Consider the following 20570-nt stretch of genomic DNA (forward strand, 5'->3'; position numbering starts at 1 on the left):
GGTCCGGCGGCGTTTGGAAGCTGTTGGCGCCGCCGCCGCCCGGGTTCGCGCCCAGCCTCGGGTCGTCGCGGGCCCTTCCGCCCTCGTCCCTGCCCGGTGCTGCGCGAGACGAGCGGCCGGGAGGCTTCTGGGCTCCCCGGCCGGGTCCGTCAGCATGTCGCTGCCCCCGGAGAAGGCGTCCGAGCTGAAGCAGCTCATCCACCAGCAGCTGAGCAAGGTGAGGGCCGAGCGCCTGGGAGGGGAGAGGTGCGGAAAGCTCCGGGTTTGAAGCCCGAGCGAAGAGGGGGATCGGAAGCCGCGGGAACTGGGCGGCTGTAGGGACGGAGTGTGTGGCGGGTGTAGGGACGGGTGTAGGGACGGAGTGTGTGGCGGGTGTAGGGCAGGTGTAGGGTCGGAGTGTGTGGCGGGTGTAGGGCAGGTGTAGGGATGGAGTGTAGGGCGGGTGTAGGGCAGGTGTAGGGCAAGTGTAGGGACGGAGTGTAGGGCGGGTGTAGGGCCAGAGCCGTGGAAGTCACTGCGGACGTCCGTCACGGTGGGCGGAGAGGGATCGGGGTTCCCTTAGGAGAGACTTTAGGGGAGCCCGTGACGGAGGGCAAGTGGCTGAAGGGCTGGGTCAACACCCTCCTTGCCCTCCTCAGAAGCAGTGCCGCATGGGCGCCGCCGGCTTCGGGTCTCGCCCAGGCGGACACGGGGGTCAGTGGGTCAGCTCCGAGGGGGCCCAGCTGTGAGTCCAGCGGGACCCGGGGCGGGGTGGGGAGAAGAGGTCACAAAGACCCCGAGCCGGTGGGTGACGTCTCAGCACCCGGACACCCCCGCCTGACTTGGGTCTTCGTGGGGTGCTTGGTGTTCCCCCTCCTCGAGCAGGGCTTGGGGAGGTGTGCTAAAAGGCCTCCTCGCGTGGGTTTTCTGTGCAGATGGATGTCCACGGCCGAATCAGGGAAATCCTCGCCGAGACCATTCGCGAGGAGTTGGCGCCTGACCAGCAGCAGTTGTCCACGGAAGATTTGATCAAAGCCCTTAGGCGGCGAGGAATCATTGACGATGTGATGAAAGAACTGAATTTTGTTACGGTGAGTGTCTTTGGGAACCGTGTTGTGTTCCTGGACGCCCTGGGAAGTCAGCCCTAGCCTTGCGTGACACCAGGGGTCCCATCACTCGGCCAAATGAGTTCACCACATCACACGGTCTTTGTCACATTCTAGGGTACTTTTAGATTCAGCTTATTTTTTTAAGGTAAACCCTTTTGGGACTGTGGTTGGCAAGTTAGGCATGTGTTCAAGAAGACAGCTGGGTGCAGGAGGACCCTCAAAGTTCCACGGAAACATAGGTCCCGAGTGGGAGGCTGGCCTCCCCCAGCGCCCTGAGGAGGCCCTCTTTTGACAGCGAAGTACTAAGGAAACGGTGTGACCTCAATACCTGGATACTGTGTGAAAGTTGGACAGGCTTCATAATACAGTAGGGAATAAGTGGTTTAATTCAGCATCCTTTTTTTGGTTTTTGAGCTGTAGGAACTCATTTGTGATAAAAATTCACTTAATAGCTTTTATTGGGTGAATGTCACCTCCTTACTAAGATTAGTAACTGGGAGATTTTAAGCCAGCTGTTACATAAGGTTTCGGGAAAGATCAACCTTGTTAAAGTGTTAGGAATTTGGTTTTTAGCAATCTGTGAATGGCATTCCTGAAAACAATGTAATCGCATAGTATTAGATGATGATCATTAATAGTGACCTGTTAGGTTATCTTTTCTGCAGGCTTTCATTTCCGTTATTGTAATTACAGTATAAAAAATGTGGGGTGTTTTGTTTTAAGAGTCCTCCTCCTGTGTGCTTTCTGCTTGGTGTTTAATTTCGTTATTAGTGTTTTCTTAACAGATTCTTTTTTAATTTTTGCCTTCCTAGGACAGTATTGATCAAGAACTCCCTTCCTCTCCAAAACAACCTGTTAGTTTTGATAGACAATCAACATTAAAAAAAAGTATGTATTTATATATATATGTATGGATATACATTAGCAGTGATTGTTTGTGGTTAGTGATAAGTATGGTGTATTACAGTGTTTGGTATTTGGTAGAAAACATTTCATGAAGTATTTAAATGTTTGTGGTTGGCCTAAGACTTCATTTTACTTTGCATGAGGTGTATCAGCCGATTTAATAGTGCAGTATAGAAGGAAGGGGGAAAGGGCACACTGGTTTCTCGTGTCTTGATAATTATGCAGCCTTACTCAGTGTAGTCATCTGACTGGTACGTTTGCTCACTTACTGGCTGTCTGAGTTGCTTTGTGGATGGAGATGGAGAGATTAAATACGCAGCTGTTAACGAGCACAGTATCCTAGATTTTGGGGTCTGTTCCCTTTCCAACTGGGAGAAAGTGGGCAGAATGTGAACTGGGAGAATGTGGACTTAGGTATCTTCCCAGGATGCAAATGATCCTGGTAGAGAGGGAAGTTGTTACTCTTTCTCTTTTTAGTCGTTTTTGATGTCGTTTCTGTCAAGTTTTTGTTTCCTAATGTCTTGATATCACGTGCCTTAAATGATCCGGCAGTTTCCTCATGTATATTGCTACACTTTACAGCTAATATTGATCCAACACGGAGGTATCTTTACCTTCAGGTTTTGGGTGGAAAAGCTTTCTTGGAACATCTTCAAGAACCTGAGCCTTTACCGGGACAAGTTTGCTCAACTTTTACCTTGTGTTTACATTATCGAAACCAACGTTTTCGTTCCAAACCTGTTCCATGTGCCTGTGAACCCGATTTTCATGACGGCTTTTTACTTGAAGTACATAGAGAAAACTTAGGTAAGTACCAATAGTCGTCATTATATTGAGTTAATTTTTATTAGGTTTTATCGCAGAATTAAAGTACCTGTCCTGTGCATAGTACCCATGCTAGTGAGAATGAGACAGGATCCTTCCCATTTATGAAGGATAACTCTGTTATAGAAGTCATCTTTCATGAAATTCAAAGGTTGTCTTGTTTTAATTTTTATTTAAGACATAAAAGGAGATAAGCATACAACTGAGGAACTCCCTGGCTGCTCAGTTCATTCCCACGTGGGTGACAGGAACCCCGGGGTGCTCAAGCCAGCCATTGGCTTCTACCTCGTAAGGGGCTGTCATCAGGAAAGTAGAATCCAGAGTACAGGCAGTGCGGACAGTACTCCAGGGTGGAATGTGGGCCTTCCAGGCGTGAGAGACCAGGCCATCTGTCCCTAAAAGGCAGTCTCCCATGTGAATATGGCAGGTGTTGTGGTGGTCATGCTACGCCTGAAACCCCTGCATTCCCTAACAGAGTACCCTGGTTTGAGTACTGCCTTACGTTCCCTACAGGAGGCAGCAGGCACTACACCTTCAATTCTTAGTCCCTGCCGTCCCTATGGGAGACCTCTATGGAATTCCTGACTCCTGGCTTCATGGAATCCTGGGCACAGGCCCTGGCCTAGGCCTAGCCTTGGCAGACATTTGGTGGAGTAAATAAATAAGTGAAACAAAACTTAGAATGCTTGGTTCTTGTCATTTCGTGAAGATTTATTATTTTACTTTGAGAGTTACAGAGAGGGAGAGATCTTCCCTCTGCTGGTTCACTCCCAGATGGCTGTCGTGGCCTGAGCTGGGCCCCATCTGAGGCTGGGAGCCAGAGGCATGTTCCAGGTTTGCCACTTGGGTACAGGGGCCCAAGCACTTGGGCCGTACTGTACTGCTTTCCCAAGCCATAAGCAGGGAGCTGGGTCAGGAAGTGGAGAAGCCAGGACACAAACCTGTGCCCATTTGGGATGCCAGCACTGGCAGGCAGAGGATTAGCCTGTTAAACAGTACCATGCCAGCTCTTAACACTATTTCTAAAAAGGTATTTTTCAAAAAGGCAGTTTATAGGATAAATTTCAGTTTTATGTTGATTGTTTGGTGATAATAGAGATTAAGGAATAAGGGTAATAGGAGAGTTAATGTTGGCACCTTTTAAGGCTTTTTATTGAAGTGACATATAGTGCATAGTTAAGAGCATTTAAAGAATATGTCACTAGTCTGTGGATCACAAAGCACTGACCGGTTGTGCATAAACAGATAACTTCACAGTCTGCTGTCTTCTCAGAAACTAGTGATAGAACTAGCAGTGTGTTGTATACCCAGGCGTGTAGCATGCTTTCTGAGACATTACCAGATCATTCTGCTTTGGTTTCATATAAGCTTATTACTTAATGTAGTTTCCAACAAAAGTGTTTTTGTGTTGTTCTGACAGTATGTAATGTGTAATTTCTGGTTCCCATTGCTAGGTGATGGAACAAGAATGGCCGATTCAACAACAATGTTGTCAATAAGTGATCCAATCCATATGGTCCTAATCAAGACAGACATATTTGGTGAGACCACTTTAGTGGCATCCTACTTTCTGGAATGGCGATCAGTTTTGGGCTCAGAAAATGGAGTGACCAACCTGACGGTGGAACTCATGGGTGTAGGTATGATGATTTTTATCACCATTATGTTTTTATGTCCATGATTTCTTTCAAAATTCATGTTCTGGTTTTTAAATATCTTTAAGGTAAAGAGGGAAAAAACAGTATCTCGTTGGGATTACAGTTGGTCTTCAATCCAATTGCAGTATTGGTATAAAGGAATAGCAGATAGCTTTAGGAAAAAAATATTTTTCTAGGGAAATCAGTATAAAATTTGGGGGGTTTAATGTTTTTTTCAAGTGCTTTTTTCAAACATAAGGTGATTTAAAAATTTGAGATTTCTGAGACTGGTGCAGTGGCTTAGCGAGCTGTGGCACTGGCATCTCACATGGGTGTCACTTTAAGGTCCCTGCTGCTCTACTTCTGATCCAGCTCCCTGCCTGTGCAGCCTGGGAGAGGAGCAGAGGATGGCCTGAGGCCTTGTACACTTGCACCAACACAAGGGAACCAGCTTTGTACCGGCTCAGCTCTGAGTGTAATGGCTGCTTGCGGAGTGATCCAACAGATGGAGGATCTGTCTGTCTCTCTGCAACTCTTATTCTCAAGTGAAATAAATACAGCACACACACACCTGAAAACAATTCATTCCAGCATTATGGGTGGTTCTTGCAGAATACAGAACAAATGTTCTCCAGTGAGACTTAAAAGAAGTAAAAACCTACTGTCCGTATTAATGAATTGCATTCTTTGAAAATAAAAATCGTAGCTATTTATCATTTTCTTTTTAGCATCTTACATACTTCCTGCTATGTATTTGCTAATAAAATCAAAACAAAATGTACTGATGTTTTAGCCTACCATGTGGTGAAGTTTCTTTTATATTGAAACCTGCTGACAGTGCACAGCATAGCCGTAGTTTTTGAATTTTATTGAGTCATCTGAAATGGGGTTTGTTTTAAATGAAAGAAAAGAGAAAAAAAATGCTTTGTATAGGTAATTTGTTTCAAATATGATACTTTTCTTTAAGTCCAGGCATGGCTTGAAAATTTGTGTTACGTTTGATATGAAAGAAAGAGAAAATGGGAATAAATGGGGAGTTACCATGTGAAGGCTCCTCAAAAAATTTATAGGAAATGTATGTTAGGAACTATGAGTGGGTTTTGATTTTTTTTTTTGCACCAAAATAAACTTAATTTCCTTTTTCCATGAGCTTTTGAAAGAATCCTCATATAAGACAATATAAATTGCTTTTCACATTTTTGCCCCCTGAGAAGACAGATTGAGGTGTTAAGCATCTTTTATCGTTTAAATCAGAAAAGTGTTTATTAAGTGATTTGATCTCATTAATTTTCAGTGTGAATATTGAATTTTGAATGTTGAATTTTACTCTCTTTCCCTGTAGGTAGTAAAGCATCAAATTCCAAATTATTGTAATTAGGCTTTGATTGACTGAATATATAATGTACGAGGTTCTGAATATTTATTTTTTATTTATAGGCACAGAATCAAAAGTGTCTGTGGGAATTTTAAATGTAAAACTTGAAATGTACCCACCACTCAATCAAACCTTATCCCCAGAAGTGGTGAACACGCAGGTAAATAATACTGAGTTTTCCTTCTTTCCATATTTTTTTCATAGATCCTAAGAAGTACTCTTGGAAAATTACTACGTTACTTTTAGATTAGCACTCCTAAGGTATAAGGAACCCCTTTCTTGGGTTACCTGTGCTAGTTTGGGAAACACAGTAGCCATTTACTGAAGTTCTAGCGTTAGCACACAGCATGGTAAAGCTGAAGGGCCTAACGGTAAGGGTGGCTTCCTAACTCGGGTTAGTCTTTGCTCTCCTCATCTGAAATTTCTGGAACATTTACTCAGGCTTTCTTTGCTTATTCCACTGTTGGGTCTCTGAAGAGTTAGATCTTGTAAGACCAGCAGGACTGTCCATCTCTGTGTAATCCTGGCGAGTCTGTAGTTTAAAGGTTACAATTACTTGCTGCCCATGTTCCTTCCCTCCCTCCTTCCTTCCTTCCTTCCTTCCTTCCTTCCTACCTTCCCTCCTTCCTTCCTTCCTTCCTCCTTTTTCCTTTCCTTTTCTTTTTTTTCCTTTCCTGATGATTATGTGATAACTTAGTGTTAGAATACTAGTACTTCTTTCCAAGGTAAACAGTGTCCTATTTTTCTGAAACTTCCCCTTCCTTCCTGTCATACCTTGTTATTCCCTTGAACCTCGATGATGTACATTGCATACTTCAGAAAGTTCATAGAAAAATGGAATTAATAAGTGTATTTTGGTGTGAAAGAATTTTTATATCCATACATAGTTTTGTTGATAATAAGCATTTTTCGTGATTTTTAAAAGACTCATATGCATGAATTTAAAAATTTTTTACACCAAACTAAATTTTTCCTCTAATCCCATTTTCTCCTAACTCTGTAGTATTCTTGTACATTTGAATGCGCAGACATGTTGATGCTACTCAGATAATTAATTATGTACATATGAATTTTAATCATGTTACTTGTAGACCATCTAAATATATAAATGGGTTCTTTTTATTCACTTTAAACTTAAGACTTTTATAAACATGTTCTCATGTTTCTGCTATTCCTCTAAGGCATAAATTTGTTCCGTTCTGATAGATAAATTGTTTCTGATTTCTCAGATTTTTCCCTTTACAACTATACTGTTAATAGATTTTTTTTTTGGTCAGAAACATGTTGATCTTAAGCAGATGTTAAGTGCTCGGTACTGTTCCTGATGCTGCGCTCAAGGAGATGAGATCCTGGCAAAAAGACCAACAATAAACTAGTCAGCAGTGCCGTCAGTCATGGTGTTAGGTACAGAATTAGGACAGGGTGATGCATGTGGCAGTGGTTAGGGGGAGGCTGCTGTAGGTCAGGTGATTAGGTTTAGGGTATGGATAGATCTGAATAATGAGCACCAGCCCTGCAGACTAGGCCTCTCTCAGCGTTCCGGACAGCTGGAACACTGAGAACAAAGGGCCTGATGCAGGAAGCAAAGCCCTGTGCGCCTCGAGTGTAGTCGCAGATGGGGACAGTAGAAAATGAGGCCAGGGCCAGACCACCCAAGCTGGGGTCAGACCTGCCAGGCCAAGGCAGACAGCTTGCCATGTAAAGGAGAAGGATTACATGTTTTTTAAAAAGGAGTGACAAAATGTGGTTTCTTTAATTTACTATCTTCAGAAGAAAGAAAAGATTACTGAACTTGATTGCATCCAGTACTTGTTGAAACAGGGAGGTCATGAAGCTCTTAGCAACAAGAGATGTTGAGGTTCAGGTGAGGGTGGTGGGAGAGATGGTGTGACAGATGTGCTATTAACTTGTCATTAGGACACTGAATAGACATTGAAAATTTTTTTGTTTTAATTTCAAGCTTGCTTTGGAACGTCAGAAAACTGCAGAAAAAGAGCGTCTTTTTCTGGTATATGCTAAGCAGTGGTGGAGAGAGTATTTGCAAATTCGACCCTCACACAACTCACGACTGGTTAAAATTTTTGCCCAGGTTTGTAAATTGTACTGCATTTTTAAACCTGTGAATGTTTGATTTGTAGCTACTTAACTTGAAATGTGTTCTTTGGTTTTTAGAATGAAGTAATCAACCACTTTAGTACTGGTGATTTGGGGCAGGGGTGTCTATTTTTGTAGTAGAGGAGGGAGGAGAGTTTTTTGAAGCAGAGGATTTCATACACAGTGATTCCACGCAACCACGGTGCTCCCAGATAACGGTGCAGATGCTGCAAGCAGCGAGTTGGTACTTGGGGTGAAATGTCCGTTCCATGGTGCTTTTCTGTGAAACGGTGTCGTTCTCACTTTGTCTTTCCTGTGATAGATCCTGTACATCCATCTAGGCCTTACCCTGGTTTCCTTCAGATTTGGGGTCAGGCTGAAAATAGCTAATTTCTAGATGAGGATCTTGGAAGCCGACTCTGTTTAGCCAGTGATGGGAACGAAAGGAACGTCTTTACACTTGGTAATGTTAGCTACGTGTGTGCATTGCACGGCCGAGTAGGCGAGGAGCGCTGGTGTGAGGACAAGGGTGAGGAGACACCAGGCATAGTGTAACTCACAGTCTGTCTGTTGTCTGTCTCGTCTGAAGTGCATGTGTTCACTGTCATATGGAATCTGTGGCCAGAAAGGACCCAGGAGAATGGAAGGGAAAGTAGTGATGGAGCAAAGAAGAGATACAAGTTGATACACTGCTGAGGAATTTTCTTGCAGGAAATATTGCTTAACCAAAATTCATAGAATTTATTGTAAGAATATTTGAACCACATAAGGGCATTTTTTGTTGTTGTTGCTAACATACAGAATTGTCTTTTTTCATAAACAACATGAAGCGCAGAGAAGTGAAGAGACTTTTTCTTGGACTTGAGAAAAAGCAACTCAGTTGTAGTAGAGTCTGTTGACTTGCACTTTAGCCTGGTGGCCTTTCGGTTTGTGTCACTTCTTCCCACATCCATCATACAGGCAAGATGCTTACCTGACCTGGCTCTATTTTGGTTTGTTCCTTGCTACTTCCTGTGTTTGACTCTTGTTCCACTAGAGACCATCTGACTAGAGTTTTAGACCAACAAATTATGATACACTATCTGAAGCATTTCCAATGTTTCCAGGCCCAAGAGAGAGCAAGTTCACAGCACCGTTATCCAGTGAAACTCCTGTGATAATGAGAATGCTGTAGATTTGAAAGTACTTCATAGAGGTCATGGATGTGGCCAGCACTGTGATGCAGCAGGTCAGGCTGATGTTCCATGTGGGCTCCAACTCCTGGCTGTTCCATCTCTGATGCAGCTCCCTGCTGATGCTCCCAAGAAAACAGCAGAAGATGGCCCACTTGGCGCCTGTCACCCACTTGAGAGACCCACAGAGCGCTCTAGGCTCCTGGCTTCAACCTAATCCAGTCCCAGCCATTGTGGTCATTTGAGAAATGAACCAACTGGTTGAAGATCTCTTTTTCTCTGTTTCTTAAATCTTTCTTAAAAAGCTCTTGAAAGGGACAGGTATTTGATGCATCAGCTAAATCACTACATGGAATGCCTGCATTCCATTACTGGAGTCCTGGTTTCTCTGCTTCTGATCCAGTTTCCTGCCAGTGTGCACCCTGGGATGTGTACCCTGCAAGGTTGCAGGTGGTGACTCAAGTTTGTGGGTCCCTGCCACCCATTTGAATTAGGTTGAATTAGGTTCACTAGGTTGAATTCTAGGCCCCTGCCTTTGGCCCAGCCTATGTGGCTAAGGTGGACTACTGGAGAGGGAGCCCACAGATCTCTGTCTCACTCTGTCTGTCTGCCTCTCAGATTAAAATTAAATAAATAAAAATATGATGAGATCTATGTGTTTGAGGGGATCTTAAGATTTGTGAAAATGTGTTGTGAAAAAAATCTATATATGGATTTAAAAATTTTTTTTGCATCAAAATAAACATCTTTTGATGTTTTTCCTAAACTTTTTTTGTAGTACTCTCACATGTGATGATTGATTTGGCTAAATTCACCCATACATTCATCTTTTTCTAATATGTTGGTGGATTTGTAACAATAGGGCTGTCCCACACAGGAACTAAGTTTATTACCTTAATCCTAATCAAAGATCTGGAGAATCAGCAAAATCACCATTATGCCTGTTTTTGTTTGTTTGTTTGTTTGTTTGTTTGTTTTCAAAATCTTACTTACTTTTATTGAAAGGCAGATTTACAGAGAGGAGAGACAGATCTTCCATCTGCTGCTGTACTCCGCAAGTGGCCACAATGGCCAGAGCTGAGCTGATCCGAAGCCAGGAGCTTCCAGATCTCCACGTGGGTACAGGGAACCAAGTCTTTGGGCTGTCCTTGACTGCTTTCCCAGGCCAAAGCAGGGAGCAGCTGGAACACAAATTGGCACTCACATGGGATCCCTGGAATGCAAGGCGAGGACTTTAGCCACTGGGCTACCAATCCGAGCCCAAAATCACCATTATACTTAATCCATTTTTCTTTTCCTCTCCTGCTGGCTGGTTTTGCTCTTGTATAATGCTAACTCGTTTAATGATCCCTTTTGAATTTTTAATGCATGAAGTTAAAGTAAGTTATAGGAATTGAACTTCCATGTCACTAGATTTGGGGCCAACACTGTGGGTAAAATCACTGGCTGTGGTGCCAGCATCCCATATGAGTATCGGTTGTTTGTATCCGCTCCACTGTCAGTCCAGCTCCCTGTAAACAGCCTGGGAAAACTAGGGGAAGCTGCCAGTATTTGTAGTGTTTCCATCCCATGTCGGAATGCCAGCTTGAGCCCTAGCTGCTATGCCTCTGCTCCGGCCCTGGGCCAGTGACCTAGGAGGCAGCACATGGTGTACCTGGAATCCCTGCCAGAGTGCGGTTTTCTTTCCCTTGCTAACGTGTGGGACATTAGAGAAGTGATGTTTTCTGATTGAGGAAGACATCAGTGGCTGAGGTAAACTTTGTTTCCTGAACATCCTGCCACACTAGAGTTGCCTCATCTCCAAAACCTTGAACTTTTGAAGTGACCCTTTCATTTTGCTGTGCTGATCAGTAGTCCTGAAGCTATGGGAAATGGGCTTTAGCAGTGTTAACTCCCAAATCGCAAAAGACCTTTAGGTGCACAGAAGCTGTTCAGCACAGTATTAATAGATATCCAGAAGATAAGCTGCTTTCCTAAAATTTCTTCAAATTCTGCTTTCAATTGACTGAACAAGTTATTGCTTCCTGAAGATTCCTAAGCTGGTACTCTAATGGCATCCAGAAGTGAGCTCTGATTTTTGTGTATCAGTCAGAAAGTTAGAGAACTTCCTTGCTCCCCACCCTTTTCTCGGAGGAGTTCTTACTGTCACAGCCTTTGGAGTCCGAGCACACAGCTCCTAGAACAGCGGTAGCTCCCGTTTGCTCATCTGTGAAATGAAAACAATAAAAGATATTGTGAGAATTTAAAAAATTTTGTGTGCAGTACTTAAAAGCCTAGTGCTGGATGCAAGGTAAGAACTCAATTTTTAAAAAATGGTGTCCAGGATTATTTTGTCTCACATTAATGTATTCTAAAAATATAATTGAGGATAATTTGTTCTACTACGTAATGCCTCACCCTCTTCCTCCAGGATGAAAATGGAATTAATAGGCCAGTCTGTTCCTATGTGAAACCGCTCCGAGCTGGACGGCTGCTGGACACTCCAAGGCAAGCAGCAAGATTCGTTAATGTCCTTGGTTATGAAAGAGCCCCTGTTATCGGAGGAGGGGGTAAACAGGAGCAGTGGTGTACTCTGCTGGCCTTTCTCTGTAGAAACAAGGTATCATACGTGCGTACAGGAACAAAGTAGCCACTGGGCATAATGAGTACATTGGCAAAGGAATAGCCATAGGAAAAAAATGCACATACTGTTAATTAGAAAAAGTCATACACTCTTTCATTTTTTCAAATAAAATGTGTAGATATCAATATGTAAAGGAAAAGCTTCACGTGTTTATTTGCTTATGCAATTTGTTTAATATGGTATCTATGAGAACAGCTGTGCAATTACTATAGTGCTAGAAAAAAAGTAATAGAGTAAATTAGAGACAGTACCAAGACTAGAACCATGGGCTTATTGTACTATTTGTGTTCAAATTTGCTCAGGTCATAATATTTTTTTTTAGAAAAGGAAATGACAAGATTGTGGTGCATCCAGTTAAGCTGGGATAGACAAGGGGAGCAGCTGGGTACATTTTTGTGTGATTGCTGTATTATTGAGAGTTGAAAACAGTTAAATATTTTTAATAGATTTCTACATTGTAATTTAACTTTATAACTGCAAATATGGAAATGTAAAATTAGTATTTGAATATTAAGAACTGTTACATAGGGGCTTGCATTTACTCTACAATTTAAGCTGCCCACCGTTTGAGTAATTATTTTGAAGAGAAAGCACATCTTAAAGTAAAAGCTTGGAACTAGAGTTGTGTGGCAGGTGAAGCCACCACCTGCAGCGCTGGCATCCTCGTTCAAGTCCTGGCTGTGCTGCTGCCGATTCAGTTCCCTGCTGATTTGCCAGTGAAATCCTGTTTTTGCAAATCACCTCTAAGCTGCCTACAATTAAATATATATTGTACATTATTGGGGCCACAGTGTTAATAACATCTTAATGTCCAGAGATTATGAAATATTTCCTATTGCTTTGTAGTCTTCCTTTCTTATTGTAAAAGTAATCTGCTTTATCAATGAGAAATAGAAGAGTAGAGGTAAATTTTATGTATCGCCTTCCCTGCTAGTAGTCATTCTTGGCATTTTATCCATCTTCCTCATGATCATTTTGCTTATGTGCATTAATTTCTTTGGAATTAATCACATACAGATGTAATAGGTATATCCCTGGTTTGCATTTATTTTCATTTCCTGCTTTGTGAATTTGATTTCTTACCTCATTTGTTCATGTTCTCTGCCTATTCATATATTAAAGTCTTTTTTTTTTTTTTGTCAGTATAGTTTGAGTTCTTTATGAACATTTGAATCTGAATACCTTCTCAAAGCATCCAGAATAGGACTGTCAGATTTATTAACTTTGGAAAATAATTTAATTTTTCTATAATGAATGTATTTGTCATTTTCTATTGTTTTATCTTAAAACTGAAAATGCACTAATAATGCTTCTTGCAGTATTTCTTCAGTGGGCGACTATGAAGGAATAAATCATTTTAGTTTGTTTTGTTATCTAGGGTGACTGTGAAGACCACGCTAACCTTCTGTGCAGCCTTCTCCTTGGATATGGGTTAGAAGCCTTTGTCTGTGTGGGGACTAAGGCAAAAGGAGTGCCCCATGCCTGGGTTATGACCTGTGGAACCGATGGAGCCATTACCTTTTGGGAGAGTTTAACAGGACACAGGTTGGTGAATTAAGTTACAAGATGGAGATGGCTGTGTTTTCTTATGGTTCTTAATGTTTTATCTGCTTATTGGAAAGGCGGATACAGATTGAGGTGGGGGCAGTCCTCTCTCCACTAGTTCATTCCCGAAATGGTCTCAGCAGCCAGAACTGGATCATTCCAAAGCCACGAGCTTCTTCTGGGTCTCTCGTTAGGGTGTGGGGCCCAGTGTTGGGCCACTGTCTGCTGTTTTCCCAGGTGTGGTAGCAGGGAGCTAGGTGAGAAGTAGGGCAGCCAGCACTCAAAGCAGCACTCACATGGGATTGCAGCAGATACAGCTTTACCCGCTGCACACGCCACAGCACGGACCATGGTGTCAGTGTCTCAAAATAGGTTTTTCTTTTTAGATTTACTAATTTTTATTTGAAAGGCAGATCATATTTACAGAAAGAAACTAAGATCTTCCATCTGCTGATTCACTCCCAGAATAATTCTGATACTTACAAGGTGAGAATCGAGCCATCCTGCCAGTCCCCACAAAATTGTATTTAGAGACAAATGTTGTATATGACCTACCCTGCTAATAGCCGTTCTTGGCATTTTACTCTTCATCTGATCATTTCTCATGTGTCTATTTCTTGGGTATTATCTTGTGTAGGTGTTCTTCAAGAGCATTTGAATGGTAATTTTAGCTATAGCCTTTAAAAAAATTTGTTTAGATTATTTGAAAGGTTGTAGCTGATGCGGTGACTCAATTGGTTAATCCTCCTCCTGCAAGCACCAGAATTGCATATGGAGACTGGTTCTAATCCCAGCTGCTCCACTTCCCATTCAGCTCCCTGCCTGTGGCCTGAGAAAGCAGCCAGGGGACGGCCCAAAGCCTTATGACCCTGCGCCCATGTGGGAGACCCAGAAAAGACTGCTGGCTCCTGATCAGCTCAGCTCCAACCATTGTAGCAGCCACTTGGAAGTGAACCAGCAGGAAGATCTTTCTCCTTCCCCTGTAAATCTGCCTTTCCAATAAAAATATATCAATCTAAAAAAAAATTTTTTTTTAAAGAGTGACAGGGAGGGAGCAAGAGAGATGTTGAGATTTTTGTATCTGCTGTTTAACTCTCAAGAGGCTGGGGCTGGGCCAGACCAGAGTTGGGGTCTAGGAACTCCATCTCATCTCCTACATGGATGGCAGGGTCCCAGGCACTTGGATGATCTGACACTGCTTTCCAGGACGCATCAGTAGGAAGCTGATTGGGATGCAGAACAGTCAGACTGAATCCACACTTTTATGAGATGCCAGTGTTACAGGTAGTGGGTTAATTTGTTATGCCACAGTACTAGCCCTAACTGAAACAATTTTGTGTTTTTAAATATTTATTCATTTTTATTGGTAAGGCAAATCAGATTTATGGAGAGAAGAAAAGACAAAGATCCTCCATCTGCTGGTTCAATCCCTATTGGCCACAAGGCTGGAGGCAAGTCGATCTGAAGCCTGGAGCCGGTTATATAGGTTCAAGTTTTAGGTGCCACACTTCCCATCCAGCTCCCTTCTAATGTACCTGGGAAAGCAGCAGAAGGTAGCCAAGCCCTTGTGCTCCTGTCATTCCGTGTGGACAACTTCTGGCTTCACCCTAGCACAGTCCTAATTGTTGCGATGATTAGGGGAGTGACCTAGCAAATGCACATTCGTTCTCTTGCTCGCTCGTGCTCTCTCTCGAATTTCCAATAAAAATTTGCTTATGTTTTTTCTGAGTATTATCCAGAAATCTGAAAGTAAATTCAAGTTGTAATGAATTATTTTATTTTAAAAAGTTGATTTTGTTACAAGCTCCATTATTTTCAGTACTTTAGCCTGTCATTACATTTTGAAAGATTTGACTATGTCTTCTGAAACATTCTAGTTCCTGAGTGTTTCTCATGTCATAGTCTTTGATTTGTGTTATCTCATTCTTTTTCTGCTTTTTTCATCATGTCTTTAAATGTTGGGACCTCTAAAGGCACATTCCTGGTGCTTTTTTTTTTCAATTTGCCTGGATCATTTTTCTACCTGGTGATAATCATTTTGGGTGGTTATAAATAATAATTAGCTAAATTATCTTACTTGCATAATGTGATATAAACTCTTAAATTTAGCAATATGCATAATTAGTTATAGTACATAATTAATATAGAATCATTAAATAGAAAAAGGAAAAACAAATAGTAAGCTCTAATCCTGAGAAGGAGTTGTGGCAATAAATGTCAGAATAATTTATTTGCTTATTAAGATTATACCTTCTTTATTTTTACATCCTTATTTATTTACTTTTAGGTACATCCACAAACCTATCAATCCTGATGAACCTCCACTCGCTGAGCAGCCCAAACCATTGTACCCCTATCGAACAATTGGTTGTGTTTTCAATCATCAGATGTTCCTGGGTAATTGTCAGCCCTCTGATGCAGTAGAAACCTGTGTATTTGATTTGAATGATGAATCCAAGTGGAAGCCCATGAGTGAAGAAGCTATTAAGTCTGTGTGCGCTCCTGGAGCTACAACATCGCTTCCTCCTTTCCCACCCCTGTGTGCATCCACAATTGATGCATCAGCGACAAGTAATGAGATAGAAATGCAGCTGAGGCTCCTCGTGTCAGAACACAGGAAGGTAACCAACACTGAGGGTTGCAGCTTCCTGCCTCTCTTCACTTGCTTATATGTTTTTGCACACATGATAGAGCCGATCGGTAGTCCAGTCCCAAACAAGGAAAAAAGTCCCTCCCCATATGTATTTTTTTTTTCCTTTCCCTGTATGCCCAGAGGCAGTCACATCAAAGGACAGTTTGGGTCCAAGTGGCCACAGTACCCAGGAAAGCTGCTGTGATAGATGGAAAAAGCACCTGCTTAGAGTTGTGGCTGGATGCAGAGTGGGTCTAAAAGCATGTATAGTTTTGAAAATCATGAGAGTTAAGTTCTGAAACATTTCTGAATCCCTAATACTTATTACCTGCTAGAAATTAGGAAAAATGGACTTATTCACATCTCAGAGTCAAATGTATGGATTTGCATTTTCTCTTTGTGAAATGCTTATTTAAAATAATTGCCCCATTAAATTACTGGGTTTACTTTATTCCCGTATGTTGTTCCTTCCATCCCCCCCGATTGGTTTCAGCTTTTCCAAAGGGGGATAGCATTGGGGGAGGACAGGGAGATATTTCATTTTGATCATTCTCCCATTGATTAACAGTAGTTGGGTCTGAACCAGGCTGAAGCCAGGAGCTTGCAGGTTGTTCCAGGTCTCCCACATGGGCCATCATCTGCTACTTTCCCAGGAGCTTTAGCAGGAAGCTGGCTCAGAAGTGGAATAGCCAGGACTCGAACTCTGATATTGGTGCCAGAGTCCCAAATAACAAACAGCTGGCTTTGCTTTTTGGCCCCATGTACAGACATCTTAATGATCGAGTCAGTCACTCACTCACCTTTGCATATGTATTTCTACTTCATTTGTCTTGGTATCATTCAAAAACTTGGATCTCTAAATGAAACCTTAATACGCTGTAAGCCCCTTAACAGCCTAAAGTGTTATCTGCAGCTTTTTGTCTTTTACAGTATAAAAGATAGTGTCTTTTACAAAGTAATGCTCAATAAATGAGTTTAATTTTATGTGCTGTTAATTTGACTTTTTCAATCAAACATTCAATTTTACTACTTAAATAGAAGATGATCTCAACTAACTGCAACTTTTCTTTGTGAGGACTACCCCATATGGTCTGTTTATTTACTTATTTAAAAGAGAGAGAGAGATCTTCCATAGCCTGGCTTGACAAGCTGAAGCCAGGAACCAGCAACTCCATTCAGGGCTCGCCTGTAGGTGGCAGAAACACAAATACATGAAGCCTCATTTGCGTTAGCATGCATCTGAAATGCAGCATTACAGAGTCTCAAACCAGACAGACAGCTTTGAGCATACCAGGTAGCACCTTCAGTCACCGCACTACACCGTCTGCATCCATATGGTATTTTACAGGAGATAATTTCAAAGTATAGGCAATGAAGGTTTCGTGTGTTTTGTTACTATAGAACCTAGTAATCTATAATTCCTTTTACTTTTATTTCTGCACATCACAATTGTAAATAATAGGAAGCCACAAAATTTTGAGAATTCTGCAAAGTATTTCCTTGGCATGTACTAAAATACGATCAACATTTTTTTTTTTTGAAAGTAATGTCTCCCATTTCTTTTTCTCTGGGTCACCATAGGATCTTGGCCTCACTACTGTTTGGGAAGACCAGCTTTCCTATCTTTTATCACCAGCACTGGCGTCTTATGAATTTGAGCGTACAACAAGCATATCTGCAGGCAATGAAGAGTTTCAGGATGCCATAAGGAGAGCTGTGCCTGATGGTCACACGTTTAAAGGGTTCCCCATACATTTTGTGTACAGGAATGCAAGGCGTGCATTTGCCACCTGTCTTCGGTAAAGTATGATTTATGAATTCATAAACATTTTTAACATCAGATTTAGTTTGGGATTGACATCAGAATTACATGAAGGAGCTTTTAAAATGACTTACCTTTATTATGCATATTGATCCATGAGTTCTAAATGTGTGCACATAATCTGAGCTAATTTTCATGGTGATTTTTGCTACACACTCTGTATTGAGGATCTCTGCTCTTGTCCAATATAACTTTTTCGTTTATAGGCCACGAAAAAATAGTCTGTAATTTGAATGGATGTCTAAGATTACTGAGTCATTAACAGTAGAGGGAAAATTTTTACAAATTATTTTAGGGGCCAGCATTGTGGTCAAAGGGGTTAAACTGCTGCTAGCAATGCCATCATGCCCCATGCTGGGCCAGTTCAAATCCAAGATGCTCAGCTTGCCGTCCAGCTCCTGCTATAATGCACCTGGGGACGTGCATGGGCCTCGTCATCCATGTGGGAGACCCAGTGGAGGTTTCACCTCCCAGCTCTGACCTGGTCCGGGCCCAGCCATTGCAGCCATTTGGAGAAATAAACCAGTGGGTGAATGATCTCTTTCTCTGTGTCTCTTTTTCTCTGTTACTCAGACTTTCAAATAAATAAATAAAAAATATTTTTAGGATATTGGAAAAAGAAAGTAAAACCTAGGCCCAGCAAGACGGTTCAGTGGCTAAAATCCTCACTTTGCACATGTCAGGATCCCATATGGTTGCCAGTCCACGGCCCAATTGCTCTACTTGACATGCAGCTCCCTGCTTGTGGCCTGGGAAAGTAGTGAGAAATGGCCCAAAGCCTTGGGACCCTGCACCCACATGGGAGACCCGGCTGGTTTCAGATCAGCTCAGCTCTGGCCGTTATGGCCTTTGAGTGACCCAACGGATGAGAGATCTTCCTTTCTGTCTCTCCTTCTCTCTGAAGATCTGCCTTTCCAACAAAATAAAGAAACCTTTTTTTTTTTTTTTTTTTAAAAGATTTATTTTTATTATTTTTTCATTGGAAAGGCGGATATACAGAGAGGAGAGACAGAGAGGAAGATCTTCCGTCCGATGATTCACTCCCCAAGTGAGCGCAACGGGCCGATACTATGCCGATCCGAAGCCAGGAGCCAGGAGCCTCTTCCGGGTCTCCCACACGGGTGCAGGTTCCCAAAGCTTTGGGCCGTCCTCGACTGCTTTCCCAGGCCACAGGCAGGGAGCTGGAAGGGAAGCGGGGCTGCTGGGATTAGAACCGGCGCCCATATGGGATCCCGGGCGTGCAAGGCGAGGACCTTTAACCACTTGCGCCACCGCGCCGGGCCCAAAAATAAAGAAACCTTAAAGAGTAAAAGATATTTTTTAAAAAGCTGATGATCACATATTAATTGCATTCATTTTCTTGCTTCTGTAGATCTCCTTTCTGTGAAGAAATCATCTGTTGCCGTGGGGACCAGGTGCGCCTGGCAGTTCGTGTCCGAGTGTTTACTTACCCTGAATCTGCATGTGCTGTTTGGATCATGTTTGCTTGTAAATATCGCTCGGTATTATAGGACTAACATTTCTGTAAGGATTGTAACTGTGTTTTATTGGAAGTTTACACATTGAATATTACTAGCTATTTAGAGGTTCCTTATTTTAAAGTCACAGTGTGGCTTGGCTGTCATTTCAATTTTGTATATACTTGACTGACACTACATAGAAGAATCATGAGTGTATTTAAAAGTTGCACATGAAAAACTTGTGTAAATTGGAGTGGAATTTAGTTTTAGAGGTATATTCTATTTTAATAAATGCTGCTTGTTTACAGGTATTCATATGAATATGAAATTACTTAGTTTCATGACAAAGATTTGTCAAAGGGTGTGAACTGTAGAAAAATCAACGCTGTGATTATTTTTCATAGACTCAATGGATTCTTTTATAAAGTTAGCAGACACCGAGCTCATAACACATTTACTTATTACATATATTAAAAATACATTTTGGTGATTATCATTTCTGTGATTCTGGAGGTGTTTGAGACTTTCTAGAAGATTATGGCACAATCTTGAGGCAAGAATGGATACACTCAGAAAAGCATAAAAATAGTAATAATAAACTCCACATGAAAGTACATGAATAATTTACAATTACTAGCTTGATTCACTATAAAAATGATTTGGATGTCATAAAAATAATTGTTTCTGTAATTGCAATCTGTCACTGATTTTCTATGTTTAAAGGATTTATTCCTTTGAATCCTCTTCACGGATTCCATCTTCTGGAAGCATTTTTTTATTGCAGTAAAATCATCACATATGTAACCAATCTGATCCTTGTGAGGCCACTGGAAGTTTATGTGAGTAATTCTGTGCTGATGCTCGTGTTGAAATTGAGCAAGATTTGAAAGTTTATGTGAGCAAAACTAAGCATTAAAGGATCTAGCAATCTTACTTTTATTTTTATTGGAAAGTCAGATACACAGAAAAGACAGAGAGAAAGATCTTCCATCTGCTGATTCACTGCCCAGTGGCCTCAATGGCTAGAGCTGAGCTGATACTAAGCCAGGAGCCAGGAACTTCTTCTGGGTCTCCCACATGGGTGAGTGCAGGGTTGTAAGGCTTTGGGCCGTCTTTTACTGCTTTCCTAGGCAATAGGCAGAGAGCCGGTTGGGAATTGGAGCAACCAGGATTAGAACCAGTGCCCGTATGGGATCCTGGCGTATGCAAGGCAAGGACTGTAGCTGTAGGCTACTGCGCCTGCCCGTATGCAAGGTTCTTAATGCAGTTGCTTCTTCCATTGTTTGGAAAAATGTAGCTAAGCCAGTTTTTTATTTTTTAAGTGAATCCACTGATGCAAGGAAACTGATTTTTTTTTTTAAGTTAAAATATGAAAGTATCTTAAGATTTAT

At 41.9% G+C, this 20570-nt stretch overlaps 1 protein-coding gene and 1 non-coding gene across 3 annotated transcripts; one reads left to right on the forward strand and one right to left on the reverse strand.

Moving 5' to 3' along the window:
• Positions 1-60: 60 nt before the first annotated feature.
• CEP76 (centrosomal protein 76) lies at positions 61-20181 on the forward strand. Of its 2 annotated transcripts, XM_040994837.1 has the most exons (12): positions 61-217; positions 915-1070; positions 1901-1976; positions 2577-2801; positions 4274-4459; positions 5894-5991; positions 7792-7920; positions 11508-11696; positions 13099-13265; positions 15553-15886; positions 17479-17696; positions 19092-20181. In XM_040994837.1, exons 1-12 carry the CDS (start codon positions 155-157, stop codon positions 19228-19230), a joined length of 1980 nt encoding a protein of 659 aa, XP_040850771.1. In that variant the 5' UTR covers positions 61-154; the 3' UTR covers positions 19231-20181. The 2 variants fall into 2 exon arrangements, with proteins under 2 accessions (XP_040850771.1, XP_040850772.1); XM_040994838.1 differs by lacking the exon at positions 2577-2801.
• Positions 16025-16155, reverse strand: LOC121166208. Its single transcript, XR_005885370.1, has one exon. It is a non-coding gene; the product is annotated as a small nucleolar RNA SNORA77 (small nucleolar RNA).
• Positions 20182-20570: the final 389 nt, after the last annotated feature.

The sequence above is a fragment of the Ochotona curzoniae genome, unplaced genomic scaffold (assembly GCF_017591425.1).
Source record: "Ochotona curzoniae isolate NIBS_2020 unplaced genomic scaffold, NIBS_Ocur_1.0 contig_908, whole genome shotgun sequence".
NCBI classification, from domain to species: domain Eukaryota; kingdom Metazoa; phylum Chordata; class Mammalia; order Lagomorpha; family Ochotonidae; genus Ochotona; species Ochotona curzoniae.